Source organism: Amblyomma mixtum, chromosome 9 (assembly GCF_055824585.1).
Source record: "Amblyomma mixtum isolate Tamu chromosome 9, ASM5582458v1, whole genome shotgun sequence".
NCBI classification, from domain to species: Eukaryota; Metazoa; Arthropoda; class Arachnida; order Ixodida; family Ixodidae; genus Amblyomma; species Amblyomma mixtum.
In genome coordinates this window covers 37,469,672-37,484,902 of record NC_143020.1, presented here as the reverse complement: position 1 = coordinate 37,484,902, position 15,231 = coordinate 37,469,672, and the positions used below count along the sequence as shown (strand labels likewise).

The 15,231-nt window shown below is 47.7% G+C and overlaps 1 protein-coding gene across 1 annotated transcript in view; it reads right to left on the bottom strand.

Moving 5' to 3' along the window:
• Window positions 1-15,231, bottom strand: part of LOC149328765 (serine protease SP24D-like) — a 55,719-nt gene that overhangs the window by 15,242 nt on the left and 25,246 nt on the right. The window contains exons 7-8 of the mRNA XM_089559080.1: window positions 13,391-13,513; window positions 1,187-1,320 (exon numbers count right to left, since the gene is read on the bottom strand). Coding sequence (XP_089415206.1) covers window positions 1,187-1,320; window positions 13,391-13,513 — 257 coding nt within the window. The remainder of the gene's footprint in view (window positions 1-1,186; window positions 1,321-13,390; window positions 13,514-15,231) is intronic.

The window sequence follows — 15,231 nt, the reverse complement described above, 5'->3', positions numbered from 1 at the left end:
TCTCGTCGGGTAACGGCGGCCGCTTGCCATGGCGCGCCGCGCTCCTCCCGCTAGAGGCGCTAGTGACGTTACAGCTTGGCGTCATACCAGGAGCGAGAGACGGGCTACCAACTCGGCTCGTCGGGTGACGGCGGCCTCTTGCCATGGCGCACCGCGCTCCTCCCGCTAGAGGCGCTACTGACGTTACAGCTTGGCGTCATACCAGGAGCGAGAGACGGGCTACCAACTCGGCTCGTCGGGTGACGGCGGCCTCTTGCCATGGCGCACCGCGCTCCTCCCGCTAGAGGCGCTAGTGACGTTACAGCTTGGCGTCATACCAGGAGCGAGAGACGGGCTACCAACTCGGCTCGTCGGGTAACGGTGCCCGCTTACCATGGCGCGCCGCGCTCCTCCCGCTAGAGGCGCTAGTGACGTTACAGCTTGACATCATACAAGGAGCGAGAGACGGGCTACCAACTCGGCTCGTCGGGTAACGGTGCCCGCTTGCCATGGCGCGCCGCGCTCCTCCCGCTAGAGGCGCTAGTGACGTTACAGCTTGACATCATACAAGGAGCGAGAGACGGGCTACCAACTCGGCTCGTCGGGTAACGGTGGCCGCTTGCCATGGCGCGCCGCGCTCCTCGCGCTCGTGGCGCTAGTGACGTTACAGCTTGGCGTCATACCAGGAGCGAGAGACGGGCTACCAACTCGGCTCGTCGGGTAACGGCGGCTGCTTGCCATAACGCGGTGCGCTCTTCCCACTAGGGGCGCTCCATATACAGTATAAAACACCTGCTTTCGCAACCTACCAGGCTTGACCAAAGCTAAGCCCCCGCTATTTTTTTTTGTAAAGAACCACTGGACTCCATGACTTTGCAATAATTCAGTCAAGAGATTTTGATGCCATTCGACGCTGGACGAAATTGCGAGCGGCTTTTCGGGCAAATTCAAAACCGAATTCAGTTCTGTTTTAGTGCGCGCGACTGTCACTTCCTTCAAGATATCTGCTTTCGCCCAGAAAAAATGTTCATTTGCGTTCGCAAGTGTCTTTCCTAACAAGTTTAGGATTCTAATTCAGAAGCCTAGACGTACGTGCCTAATGCAACCACTCAGTCCCCCACCATCACCAAAAAATTAAGAAAAATTGGCTGTGTGTACACCACAAAAATTCATACTATCGCTACGACGTGGAGAAACGTGTACGTACCTTAAATGCCGACGCTCTGGGATCATTAGTGCAAAAGATCCGGTTAAGTGGAATGTCAGCTGAATTAATAGCTCTGCACTCCTGCTTGGTCATCGTCTTCGTGAGGAAGTAGTGGGCTCTTTTGGCTTCCTTCTCTGCATGTGATATCAATAATTGAAGCCTTAGGATCTACCAATTTGAATTTGCATTATTCATATAAAGCACAGGCCGCTCTTCTCACTAGCTTATCGAAACAACAATGAAATGAATATAGGCGAAAATAAGAGGTCGACATCGCTAGGCTGCTTTTTATGCGAAATATAAAGCTTGCAGCGAAATACTCTAATTTTTTAAGTACTTCTAGTTCCAAGTTTTCTGAGTGAAGGGCACTTTCAACACTATGTTCCAAAAAACTGCATTTATGATCGTTAGAGGAGCCCCTCGGGAATAATTGAGCTGGAGCGTGACATATATATATATATATATATATATATATATATATATATATATATATATATATATATATATATATATATATATATATACATATATATAAACGTAATTCGGTTGACACACGGTAAAAGAACAACAACTTTATTCTAATGTTTCGACCAGGGTCTGGCCTTCGTCAGAGTGATGGGGTACGGGCAGAAGACACAGTTTATAAGGGAATGTACGCGGGGAGGGAACATTCTGATTGGCGCATCGCAGCGGCAAACACCTCAGTATGTATCGCCTGTGAATGATAAATGTAGTCAACAAAGCACAGTCAAAAATTACTAAATCATCGTAGAGGATAACTGCAATCCCATTGTGAAAAAAATGTAAATAATACAAAAATGTTTTGGTCGTAGCTCAAATGCACAAGAAAAGGCGAACAACAACAAAAAAAATTAAAAAAATAATAACAAAATCATCAGACACGAGAACACAGGTGAATACCACTTTTGATTAAACAACGCCTCTTGTGAAAGGGTATGGTATTAAGATGCGGTGCTGTTTCAGAGATAAGCCATTTACTAAGAAAGAAAAAAGCGGCGCTAACAGTAAAAAGAGGATGAAAATGATCAGTGTAGATGAAACACGACATGATACTATAAAGTGTTGCGGTTATGACGATAGACAAGTCAGCTTCCCAACATTTTTATTGAGACCACAAGAAACAGTACTAAATTTGTCTATAAAAAATGATTCACGAACTTCGCGTTCATGATGGGTCTTGAAGCCTGATTCCAGTAAAGTTACTTGAATTTTTTCGAAAGGGTGCTTAGTGTTGTTCATATGTCTTGCAATGAGCTTTGTGATTATTAAAACGATATCTGAATGGTGTTTGTTTGGCGAATATACTGAATTTTGCAGACTGAGCATTCAAGCATGTAGATTACGTTGCTGGTATCACATGAGTAGTTTCCCCGAGAGTTCACTTTATAGTTCGATGCAGTGCTGGAAGCCGTTACTGGTGTCATCATCTGCGCGCAGACTTTGCAACGTGATTTATTACATGGATGACAGCCGATCGACACACTTGTGCTTGTTTTAGAAGAAGTGAGAATGTCACTGAGGAATGTCACTCCCGGCGTCGCTGCTCCTCCCGGCGTTGCTGCGCCTCCCGCTGCTGCTGCTCCTCCCTGCGCTGCTGCTCCTCCCGACGCTGCTGCTTCTGCCGACGCTGCTTCTCCCGACGCTGCTTCTCCCGACGCTGCTTCTCCCGACGCTGCTTCTCCCGACGCTGCTTCTCCCGGTGCTGCTTCTCCGGATGCGGCTTCTCCCGACGCTGCTGCTCCCAAAACTCGGGCCCTCGACGTCCTAGCTACCGATGCTCTTGCCCTTGACGATTGCGCTCTCGACACCATCGTTCCCGACGCTCCTGCTTCGTGCTCTCCTGCTCCTGATGTTTCAGCAACTGGCATTCCTGCTGATGATGACAATGCTTCTAGCACCTCTAGTTCCGCTGACTCTGCTTGCTCTGCTTCCTTCCGATTGTACCATTACTGCTCCCAGAATATCAGCTAGCGACCCTCATACTTCAAACCTTCGAGTTTTTGACGCCCAAAGCTCCGGCTCTCGTGACTGTGGTGCCAGTGTTTCCAAACCTTGACATCGTGGCCCTCGGGATAAAACTACGCCGTGTTCCAACCCTCAGGATCGCAACACTCTGGGCTCTGGAGCCTCCACTTCTAGAGCAAAAGCTTCCAGGACCAACGCTACGTCCGTTCCAACTCCAGCCGACCATGCCTCGACCGAGGACAGCTACAACCTACGAAATAAACGCCCAAATAATGTAAGAAAACCCGCCTGTTGTCTAAGAAATTCGCTTCCTGACGCCAGTTTTTGTCCCATATACTTAGACAAATTCCTACGCATTAGAAAAAAAGTTGTTGAAAAATGTATTCGTTCGCAAGTTCATGTTAACACTTTAGAAAGTTATGTAGCATCCTCAACTGCTCCGCGTGGTCTCCGCGTAAATGTCAAACCAGCAACGTCCAAACTGTCCAGCAGCAACGCTGCAAAGTGGGAAAACATTTCAGGAACGGCTGCTTTGGGATTTACGCGTGTTGTTCTGGATCACCACCGATCAACCCTAAATTCACTAACAAATACAGAGAAGCAATTGCTCAACCCCTCTAATTTGTCTTCCTAAGAACTAATCGTCCTTGAAGTCTACAAAGACAAAAAGTGGGCCGAGATAAATGCCATCCAGTCAAAAAAGCTTTCACGCGACAAAATATTTCCCTCCACGCAGTGCCAGCCTCTGCTGCCACTGCCATCTCTCTTGCAAAACTCAGTTATCAATCTATCAAACTTCACCTTGACTCCTGACGACGAGAGTGCCCTATAACATGGTCTAAATTTCTGCCCCGCGTCTGGTGGGTTTAATGAGTTTCAACTGTTCAAAGACTTAGAAAATTTTGCCCGCAATATGAGCCTTAAAGAATACTTCCATGACCGACCCCAAGATCCGAAACGAGATGAAAATTTGCCGTCGCAAAATCACTGGACCCCCCTACTCAGAGAGAAAACTGCCTTGACATCTACATTAAGGCAGTTCAAAAGGATGTGCTAGAAGCATACAACACTATAAAAAATTTCCGTCGGAACCTTTCCTGAAAAGAAACCGCAGCAATAAAAAGACTAGCTTCTCAAACTGACATTGTTATCAAGCCGGCTGACAAGGGTGGTGCCATCGTGGTGATGAACAAAACCGATTATGTCGCTGAAGCCGAAAGGCAGCTTGCAGATAGTTAATTTTACCGTTAACTGCTCAGTTTAAAACTGATTTGGAGAAAACATTGTCCAATCTCATCCTCAGTAACAAACTTGATAAAAGTACAGTCAATTCAATGATTCCGCTGAGCCCTGTACCAGGCAGATTTTACTTATTGCCCAAAATTCACAAACGCAACAACCCTTGTCGACCAATCATTTCCAGAATAGGAACCGTCACTGAAAGACTGTCAAGCTACGTTGTCACCCTTATCAACAAAATTCCTGCAACATTTTAGTCCTTCATAAAGGACACAACACACTTCCTAGCCGAGATAGCCGACATCAGCATCCCCCATGGTGCTTTGCTTGTAACCCTTGATGTTGCGTCGCTTTATACTAACATTCCCCATTTCCACGGCATCCGGTCAGCTGTGCAGGCTTTTGAGAAGCAAGACTTTGGTTCTAACGTTGATGGTCCCACGCTAGCCACACTTTTGAAATTAATACTCCAAATTAACAACTTTGAATTTGATAATAGACATTATGTCCAGATAAACGGGACATCGATGGGCACACGGATTGGTACCAACTACGCCTTCATATTTATGGGTGTATTAGAAGACCAGTTTCTTGCTACGCACCCATTAAAACCCTTCTACTACAAAAGATTCATTGACGACATTTTTCTTATCTGGGAGCATGCTGAAGCTGAACTTCTATCATTCATCTCTAGTTTTAATAACGCGCATGAGGCCATTACTTTTTCTCATTCTTACTCGGCAACCACAATTAGTTTTCTAGATGTAACCGTTTCAATAAAGAATGGCAAACTTAGCACAGATTTATACCGGAAACCCAGTGACAGACCACAATACTTACATTTCGAAAGCAGCCACCTTAAACACTGGAAGACTAGCATCCCATATGGACAAGCCGTCTGCTTTAAACGGATATGTTCTGACGAGCGCGACTTCGAACGAACCTGTGCTAACCTCCGAAACGCCCTGACTAAACGGAAATATCCTGCGCGATTAATAAACGACGCTGTAGAACGCGCAGGCCTCCTTGACCGTGAGGCACTCCTCAAAGCAAAACACCGACCATCCCATCAATCGCATATCAACCTGGTACCAACCCACTCAGCATCGGTTCCAAACGTCGCGCGCATTCTGAAAAAAACACCATGTCATTCTCATGCAAAGTGATCGACTCAAAAACATTTTTCAACAAGCCTCCCGGGTCGTCTATCACCATGGCAAAAACCTCAGTGATATTCTCACTCCTTCTAAAACAAGCACAAGTGTGTCGAACGGCTGTCATCCATGTAATAAATCACGTTGCAAAGTCTGCGCGCAGATGGTGACATCAGTAACGGCTTCCAGCACTGCATCGAACTATAAAGTGAACATTCGGGGAAACTACTCATGTGATACCAGCAACGTAATCTACATGCTTGAATGCTCAGTCTGCAAAATTCAGTATATTGGCCAAACAGAAACACCATTCAGATATCGTTTTAATAATCACAAAGCTCATTGCAAGACATGTGAACAACACTAAGCACCCTTTCGAAAAAATTCAAGTAACGTTACTGGAATCAGGCTTCAAGACCCATCATGAACGCGAAGTTCGTGAATTATTTTTTATAGACAAATTTAATACTGTTTCTTGTGGTCTCAATGAAAATGTTGGGAAGCTGACTTGTCTATCGTCATAACCGCAACAGTTTATAGTATCATGCCGTGTTTCATCTACACTGATCATTTTCATCCTGTTTTTACTGTTAGCGCTGCTTTTTAAGGCGAAAGCCTTTAATGTCTCATCGTTGTAAGCAGCAGTTGTCGACAGAAATGTCACGCTTTTCAATTGGTCGAAACGGCCGAGACGTCACAGTGCGCGAATTTCAAACGGGGCCAATTGTACTTTGGCTAGTAACCATGCAACGAACTGAAGGGATCGTATAGTGATGCTCCAAGTGAATGGGACTGAGCTTAGTTAATTGCTTAATTGCCCAATTAGACTCATTAACTTTCTGGTCAGGCCATATAAATAAATAAAACCGAGTAGGTAATTAATCGAGCTCGGGAATCGAACCCCGGTCTTCGGCGTGCGAGACGAGCATGCTATCCACTCGGCCATGCCAGCTCGATGGTTTGGAATGAGCAACGGCACGTCTAATGAATGCGGTGTCCCCGACTCTCCTGTTGTTTATTAAAAAGTTTTCACCACCACCCCGCTCACTCCCATCCTCCTACCTTCCCTTCCCGCGAGGTTTAGGTGTCCACCGAGATATGAGAGACAGATGCATTTCCTTTCCTCAAAAAAACTGACGAGCGAGGCGAAGAACCGAATGGGCAATGGCGTTCTGTGGGCTCCCTAGCAGCGTTGCAAGATGCTGTCGCGTTCTACTCTTAGAGGCGAAGCTTAACATCTTAACCACACATCAGTGACCACACTTTAAGCAAAAAAATTGCCCCCCTGAATTCTGACAGGTGTTCACCGAGATATGTGATACAGTTACTGCGTAATTTCCTTTCCTGAAATACAATATTCATTTTCTTCATTACGGGGCCCTCTTTGTCTCCTTTCACACCCACTTCCTCCCTTCCTCTACGGTGCGGTTCAGGTGTCCACCGAGATGACAGAGAATTACTGCGCCATTTCCTTTCCTCAAAAAGCGTTGCGTTCAAAGGGCAAGGCATCGCGCCGAACGGGTGGTAGCGTTTCATGGACTCCCTGGCAGCGCTGCAATACGCTGTCGCGTTCCACTCCTAAAGGAGAAGCTTAAGCGTAATTAATTAGCAGTTAATTAGTGTTCAGGCATTAATCAGTAATTAACCATTAATGAGTGATTTGTCATATCACTTAGTAATTAGTACTCAATTATATGTGACGCCACCAATGCGACAGAAGCAGCGAAAGTGGTTCGGAAAACGCTTTCGCCTCTACGCACTTTAGACAGTCAAGGTGCCCCTGAATTTTTTTCTTTCTTGGTAATTGGCCTATCTATGAAACAGCAACGCATCTTAATACCATACCCTTTCACAAGAGGCGTTGTTTAATCAAAAGTGGTATTCACCTGTGTTCTCGTGTCTGATGATTTTATTATTATTTTTCATTTTTTTGTTGTTGTTGTTGTTCGCCTTTTCTTGTGCATTTGAGCTACGACCAAAACATTGTGATTGCAGTTATCCTCCACGATGATTTAGTAACTTTTGACTGTGCTTTCTTGTCTAAATTTATCATTCACTGGCGATTCATACTGAGGTGTTTGCCGCTGCGATGCGCCAATCAGAATGTTCCCTCCCCGCGTGCATTCCCTTATAAACTGTGTCTTTTGCCTGTACTCCATCACTCTGACGAATGTTTTTCTACCGTGTGTCAACCGAATTACGTTTATGTTCTACCGGATCCATCCGATCTACACCCCTTCTTATATATATATATATATATATATATATTGCCACATTCCTGGACATTCTCGTGGCGCCGTCTCCTGGCCGAACTGTCTCAACCGCCATCCTGGCTAGCCTTAACAATGGTGGCGGGCGGGCCTTCGTCGTCTCTTCTTCGGGTTCCGCTCAGGAGTTCGCTGCTACCTGGCGCTGTTCAGTAAAACGCGACCTGGCTGTCCCGACTGTATAGCCGTGACATATTTGGTGGAAGTGCTGGGTATCGTCCCATGTACACTGACTCTGAAGACACCTTTGAAGCCAGCCCTCAATGCGTGGACACAACCCCCGTCCACAAAGCGAGCCGCCGCCTGCGAGGCCTACAGCCAGAGTTCAGCGGCCTGACAAAACCGGCAAGAGGTATGACATCAACCACAGCTAGCCAGACCACTCAACATTTTGGAGCTGACACTCCCTTCGTACTTCACGCGCCCAGGTCACCGCCGACGTTCCATGGTGACAGGTTCGAGGATGTTGAAGACTGGTTGGCCAGTTTCGACCGTGTGGCAGCCTTCAACCAGTGGGACGGTGAGCGCAAGCTGAGGAACGTTTACTTCGCGCTAGAGGACTCGGCAAAGATCTGGTTCGAGAACCAAGAGTCCTCTTTTGCCACCTGGGAGGTTTTTCGTCGCGAGCTGCTGGCGACATTCGGCAGCAGTGAACGAAAAGAGAAGGCGGAAGTCGCTCTGCACTCGAGATCGCAGCAGCCTAATGAGAGCGTCACCATGTTCGTTGAGGACATGACGCGCCTCTTCAGTCGAGCCGACCCTGCTATGGCCGAGGCAAAGAAAGTGCGGCACCTGATGCGGGGCGTTAAGGAGCAGCTGTTTGCTGGACTTGTCCGCGACCCTCCAAGGACAGTGGCCGATTTTACGAAGGAGGCAGTGAGCATGGAACGCTTCTTGCAGGAACGCGGTGCACAGTACGGCCGGCAGGCTAGTATGGCAGCCGCTCAAACCTGCACGCCTACGACGCTGCCTCCTGAAGATCTTCGAGACCTTGTAAGGAGCATCGTTCGCGAAGAACTCGCGAAACTCCGCTTCGAAGCTCCACAGGCCAGCGTCGCCGCCCTGTCGGACGTGGTACGGGATGAAATCCGTCGAGTGGTGCAGCCAGCACCAGTTGTTCTGGAGCCGCAGCCGCAACCCTACATCATGACCTACAGCGAGGCACTTCGACGGCCTGCGGCAGTGGCACAAGCTTTTTTCACCTGTGCCGGCTGTGCAGTACCCACGTCCAACTGTGCCCCCCACCGTGCCGCAGGAATTCCGGCCCGCCATGCGTAAAGCGGACAAGGGGCGAACGCCGAGGAACCGGCCACTCTGCTACCACTGCGGTGAGCCCGGCCACATCCGGCGCCACTGCCCCTACCGTCGGATGGGTTTAAGGGGTTTCGCTTCAGACGCTCCTCGACCACGCTACGGCGAGCGACCCCAGGAGATTGAACAATAACTGACGTCCAACGTGCAGGCTCAGACCGTGCCGCGACGCCAGTCTCGATCCCCATCGCCCAGGAGACTCTCTTCTCCCAGCCGCCCGTCGACCTCTGGCGAATTCAGAGGCAGGTCCCCACGGCGGGAAAACTGAAGACGGCGTCCTCTGGGGGTAGGGCCGCCGCAGCTAGAAAGAAACAAGAGCCTCCACTCGACGATCTGCAGCGACGACGAGACCAACGACCACCTGACCTGACGAGCCCACCGCCGACGATGAGCCAGCAGTTGGCTGCTACGGAAATTCCAGTAACCGCCGATAACTGTGAAGTAACCGCACTGGTAGATACCGGCGCTGATTTCTCTGTGATAAGCAGCCGGCTAGCCACGACCCTTAGAAAGGTTTTGACACCTTGGACTGGGGCCCCAGATCCGCACAGCCGGCGGCCATGTTGTGACGCCGACCGGCGTTTGCACCTTACGAATTCAGATCCGCGGCGTCAGTTTCCCCGGCTGCTTTGCTGTGCTTCCTGAGTGTTCTAAAGACCTGATTCTCGGCCTGGATTTCCTACAGGAATATGGGGCTGTCATCGACTTTAAGGAGCTGATCGTCTCGTTTGCCGCACACCGTACTGTTGGCGACGAACCGCAGCAACGCAGGACTAAGTTGCGGGTCTGCGATGATAACGTGGTGATTCCGTCGAGAACCACCATGCTAGTAACTGTGGAGTGCGATGACAGCGCCGGCACTCATGGCATCGCTGAAGCCAACATGTCACTGCTCCTGAGTCGGCAAGTGTGTGTAGGTCGCGGGCTTATAGAACTGAACAATAAGCGAGCCGAACTACTGATAACAAATTTCGGTTGTGAACCCCAACGTTTAGCGGCCAACACAACGATTGCTTATTTTGAAGAACTCGGGGAATGCGCCGGAGAGTACGCGTTGACAGGGACCACAAAGTCCGTGGAATCAACGAATGCTCCGGTTAAACTCGACGTGAACCCGAATCTCCTGCCTAGTCAAAAACGCAACCTGCAGACTGTCATTGACTCTTTCCAGGACTGTTTTGCGTCAACCTCCAGAGTTAGGCAAACGCCGATAACAAAACATCGAATTATAGTTGATGAAAGCCAGAGACCATTACGCCAGTCGCCGTACCGGATATCTTCAAAGGAACGGGATGCAATTCGAAGGCAAGTTCAAGAAATGCTCCGCGACGACGTGATGCAGCCATCGAAGAGCCCGTGGGCGTCGCCTGTGGTCCTAGTTGCAAAGAAAGATGGGACCCTCCGGTTTTGTGTTGATTACCACATATATATATATATATATATATATATATATATGCGCCATGTAGAGGACCTGCATCTCAAATACAGCCACCATTATACTAGCGTTATTTCGTCCAATTTTCTATCCAATACACGTTCCGCTTATTTGCACGTAGTGCTGGCCATTAAACTCGAAGCTGTTTAACTCAGGTATCAGTTCGAAGTGCCCTGCAAGCTTGTTGCCGTCAACCGGTTGTTTGAATTCTAAGCGTTCACAAGCAGTCGACAGGCAACGTGGTGGTCAGACCACGTTGGCTGTGGCCTTGTAGATCTGAGAAGCAGGATTTCCTGGAGCTGATCATGCCTACGATCTTCCCAAAGCACGCCAACCGCCAACAACGCCGCAGCCGGCCTGCACAACAGCTGAGCCACGGACGCGCTACTCCCTGCGGAGCTGCATGGACGTCGTCCAAAAGGCATCGAAGAATTGACTCTGAACTGAAAAACAAGGTGAACTGATTGACGCATCTGTATCAAAACAATTGTTAACATGAAGAATGTTTGGAGAAAAAGAGTTCGATATGAACACCATGTGAAAGCCTTAGGCCTGTATAGTCATGAAAAATTGTTCCTAATGGTAGGAGAATAGTTTTAAAGCCAGCCACATCGGACTGGCCCTTTTGCCTAAAATTGCTTTGGAAGGATACACTTCAGAAATCGTCAGAACATCTTATGGATATTGTTATATCACATAATAATTCTTGTCTGTATGCGTTGAGGCCCAAAGAAGGTCCGCTTCGTAAAGAACTTCTTCTGAGGGATCACGAAACAGCTCTTTTATAGTTGTTTCTAGAAAAGAAAAAATTCTCACATCTAACTCAATGGGGAGAAAAAGTTCCTTCGGGGTGGAGTTCGATTACCATAACCTCCGTCAAAATGATTTATCCTCTCCTTGTTGCCGGTAGTCCAACCTCTGCATCAGATATAAAAATCAGTTCACCCTCTTCAGGCTAATGTCACTCAAACTTAAAGGTGCAGTGAAGAGGAATCTGAACTCCTCTTTTTGCCGCCAGAATTCAATCTACACGTTCCGAGCATTCTTAGAAACTTCAAGTTATTGCCCTGTGTGGCCGATTTCCCTAATTAAATCGAATTAACGTCTGGCTCCCGCATTTTTTTTTTAATTTTCCCCCGTATGGTGGGCGGAGTCGACCAACGCGTGGAGTGTCTTTCACCCAGTCCCGTGGCGGCTTGCCGCTCTGCCATCGGCGGAGTAATACGTAGTAATACGTAGAAGCAAACAGTCCACGCGTATTTTTATTTCTGTGGGCTTATTTTGAGGTTATATCATCTGCGAATGAAACTATTTACTCACGGAAACCTAAAAAACAAAATAAGGCGAAAGCAAAGCCTCCATGGAGCTGGCTGAAAAGCACTCCACGCGTTGATCGACTCCGCCCACCGTACGGGGAGAATTCAAAACGTAAAGGCGGGAGCCGGACGTTAATTCGATTTAATTATGGAAATCGGTCACACAGGGCAATAATTCGAAGTTTCTAAGAATGCTCGGAACGTTTAGATCGAGTTCCCGCGGCAAACAGACGAGTTCAGATTCCTCTTCAGTGCACCTTTAACATTGGCCAAGCCCACAGCTAAAAATGCAGTAATTGTTTCCTCGGTAACGTTGTCACATGATTAATACATGGTGTTGTCAAAGGGCCTAAACTTCTGCCCCACCAGCGGCATATTCAATGAATTTAAGCTTTATAAAAGCATAGAAAATTCCTCCCGAAGCCTTAGACTAAGGGAATACTTGTACGATCGCCCCCAAAATCTGATCCTGTTACAAAACTTCCATCTATTACCCATAGGACACCACATCTGCAGCGCGATTATTGTCTGGATTTCTATATAAAGGAGATGAAAAAAATCTTCCTTTCGGTATTTCAAAACGGCGCTCTTACCGCCCTAATCTTGCAATGCCCGAACGCAATGCATTGCAGGCTCTCAGTAGCCCATCTGAGATTGTTATAAAACCAGCGGATAAAGGTGGAGCCACCGCAGTTACGGATCAAATGGACTCCCGTGATGAGGCCCAAAGACAATTAAGCGATTCGTCATTTTACAAGGCTCTCCCAATTGATCTCATGCCAGGATACAACAAGAGGGTCTCAGATTTTTAAGCCTGGTAAAAAAGTTGAAAATTTGTGGCAAGATCGCACAAGCTCTAATTTCATTACAAGTCCACGACGTTTTTATTTCGCTCAAAAATTCATAAAGAAAAAAATCCTGGAAGCCCAATCATCTCCGGCATGGGAGCCGTTACTGAAAACGTCTCGAGTTATGTCGACTGCTTCATCACGGATATCCTTCTCTTATATCCCTCGCATGTGAAGGACACTACCCATTCTTTCAGCGAAATTCTCGACTTAATCATTCAAAATGGTCCTGTACTGGGCACCCTGGACGTCGCTTCACTATACTGCAACATACCGCATGCTGATGGCTTCAAAGCAGTCGCCTATGCTTCTCAGTGCTTAGAATCCACACAAACGGTTAGCGGCAACGCTCTTGCAGAGCTGCTAAAACTGATAATTGGGTTAAGCAAATCTGTGTTTAATGGCTTGCAGTACGTGAAAATACGCGGAACGTCAGCGGGAACGAAAACAAGGACCAAATTACGCTAATATATTCATAGCCTACATTCGACGGGATGCTTTAATAGTCCTCCATATCAACCGATATTGTACAGAAGATTCATCGAGGACGTTTTATGGTCCGGACACACTGTGAGAAAAAACTGAAGAAGTTTATTTGCGATTTCAACACCGCTCACTGTAACATCTCGTTTTCTTCTTCACACTCACCATCGGCAAAGAATTTTTCCTGCGTTCGCGGCCAGGGGGACCGACAAGTTCCCGCATTCTTCCATGAAGGTATCTGCACGGCTAAGCGCAGGATGTTGACCATCTCAGCTGAGCTCGACACGCCTGTCAATAAGCAAGCGTACGCAAGCGGGCGGTACCCGCATCCCGCAGTTTTCCTGTTTATGTTTACGTGTTTATTTTACTTTTATATTGTTTACTTCTATCTACTTATTTGAGCACTCTCTATTAGTTTCTTGCTCACCTGTTCGAGGTCCAACCCCCTTAAAAAGGGGCCGCACCAGCAAACGCAGATCACTGTTGAAAAAGATCGGTCTTCTATATATATATATATATATATATATATATATATATATATATATATATATATATATATATATATATATATATATATATATAGGTATGACCGCTTAAACGAGTATATGTATAGTGCGTTCTGTATCTATCTATCCGCAACGTAAAAAGATTGCTCCTGCGCAAACTATTAGCCTGGTTGGTCTCAAGCACAGACCACAGGGTAGCTTATGAGACTCTTCGTTTTTCGATCAATAATTTAAAATCAGAACTTGCCTGGTATGCCTGAAATTGGCGAAAAACTGCAGTCATGTGAGCGTAGAGCGTAGCAGACTAGCCGCGTTGAGAGGATGTCCCATTCGGCGAACTTCGAGGCAACCAAAGTGCCTCCTTTGAGTTTGAGCAGGTCGCGTAGTACCCCAGAGGGCGCAGCCTGTCAGATCTGCTACTACTCAGCTCATATCGGCGAAAATTCTGCGTGTAGATGACTGCAGTTATTAGCGGATTCCGGACAATCCAGGAAGGTTCCAATGTAAAAATACTTATAAAAAACACAGACTAACATAAGGTTCCTGTGGTCTGCATTTCAGCACTAATCTTCCAGTTGTTTTCGCAACAGATTTTTTTAGAGCACCTACAGATGAACACGAAACAGCCTGCGTATGTACATTTATATATGTATACAAACACACACCTGGACAGGTGAAGCAGCCGGCTACAAGGCAAGCTTCAGACAAACAAACGTAGAGACACACATAGCTAAATCCAGGGATTGACTACTGTAAGTATCGACGCACAAAACTCGAAACCAATTTCGGGTCGGCAACACCGTTGCGAGGACTGCACAAATAGGTGGGAACAACGGTGCCTGGAAAAGTGTGTCGCGGGCGAGCTGACGGGCCAGCTCATTGCCGTCAATCCCTGAATGCCCAGGGACCCAGCGGAGGAAAACGATGGAAGGCTGCAGTGCGGAGACCGCTCGTTCGACCTCCTGTTGGAGAGAAGGGGTCAGGGTGCGTTTCTGTATGTGGTGTATAGCGGCTTGTGAGTCTGAATAGACTGTGTACTCTTGGAGAGAGGGAAGGAGGGCAAATGACTGGAGGGCATGCGCAATGGCGAGAACCTCGAGGGACAATGCGTCTGGAGGGTGTAAATACGGCCCGCTGGTGTGGGTTTCAGGAGCAGGGAGGTGTGGATGGTAGAGGGCGTAGCCGCAGGAACCTCGAGGAGCCACGAAGGAGGCATCTGTGTAAGCTACACCCTGGGTATCAAAGAGAGGGGAATGGTGCTGTGCGGCCGCATGACGACGTCCGGCGTGCAGGACGGGGGACATGTTGGTCGGGAGGGGAAGGATAGGAAGATTGGGAGCGGGGGTGGGAATAGGAAAGGTAAACGGGAGATTAGAATGGGCGAGATACCCGCTTGAGTCAATAACCACTGACCCTGACGAGTAAGGGAAAGCCGGGCAAGCTGCGAGTCACGATGGAGACTGAGAAGAGAACGAAGAGGATGGAAGAGGCCTGTGGGAA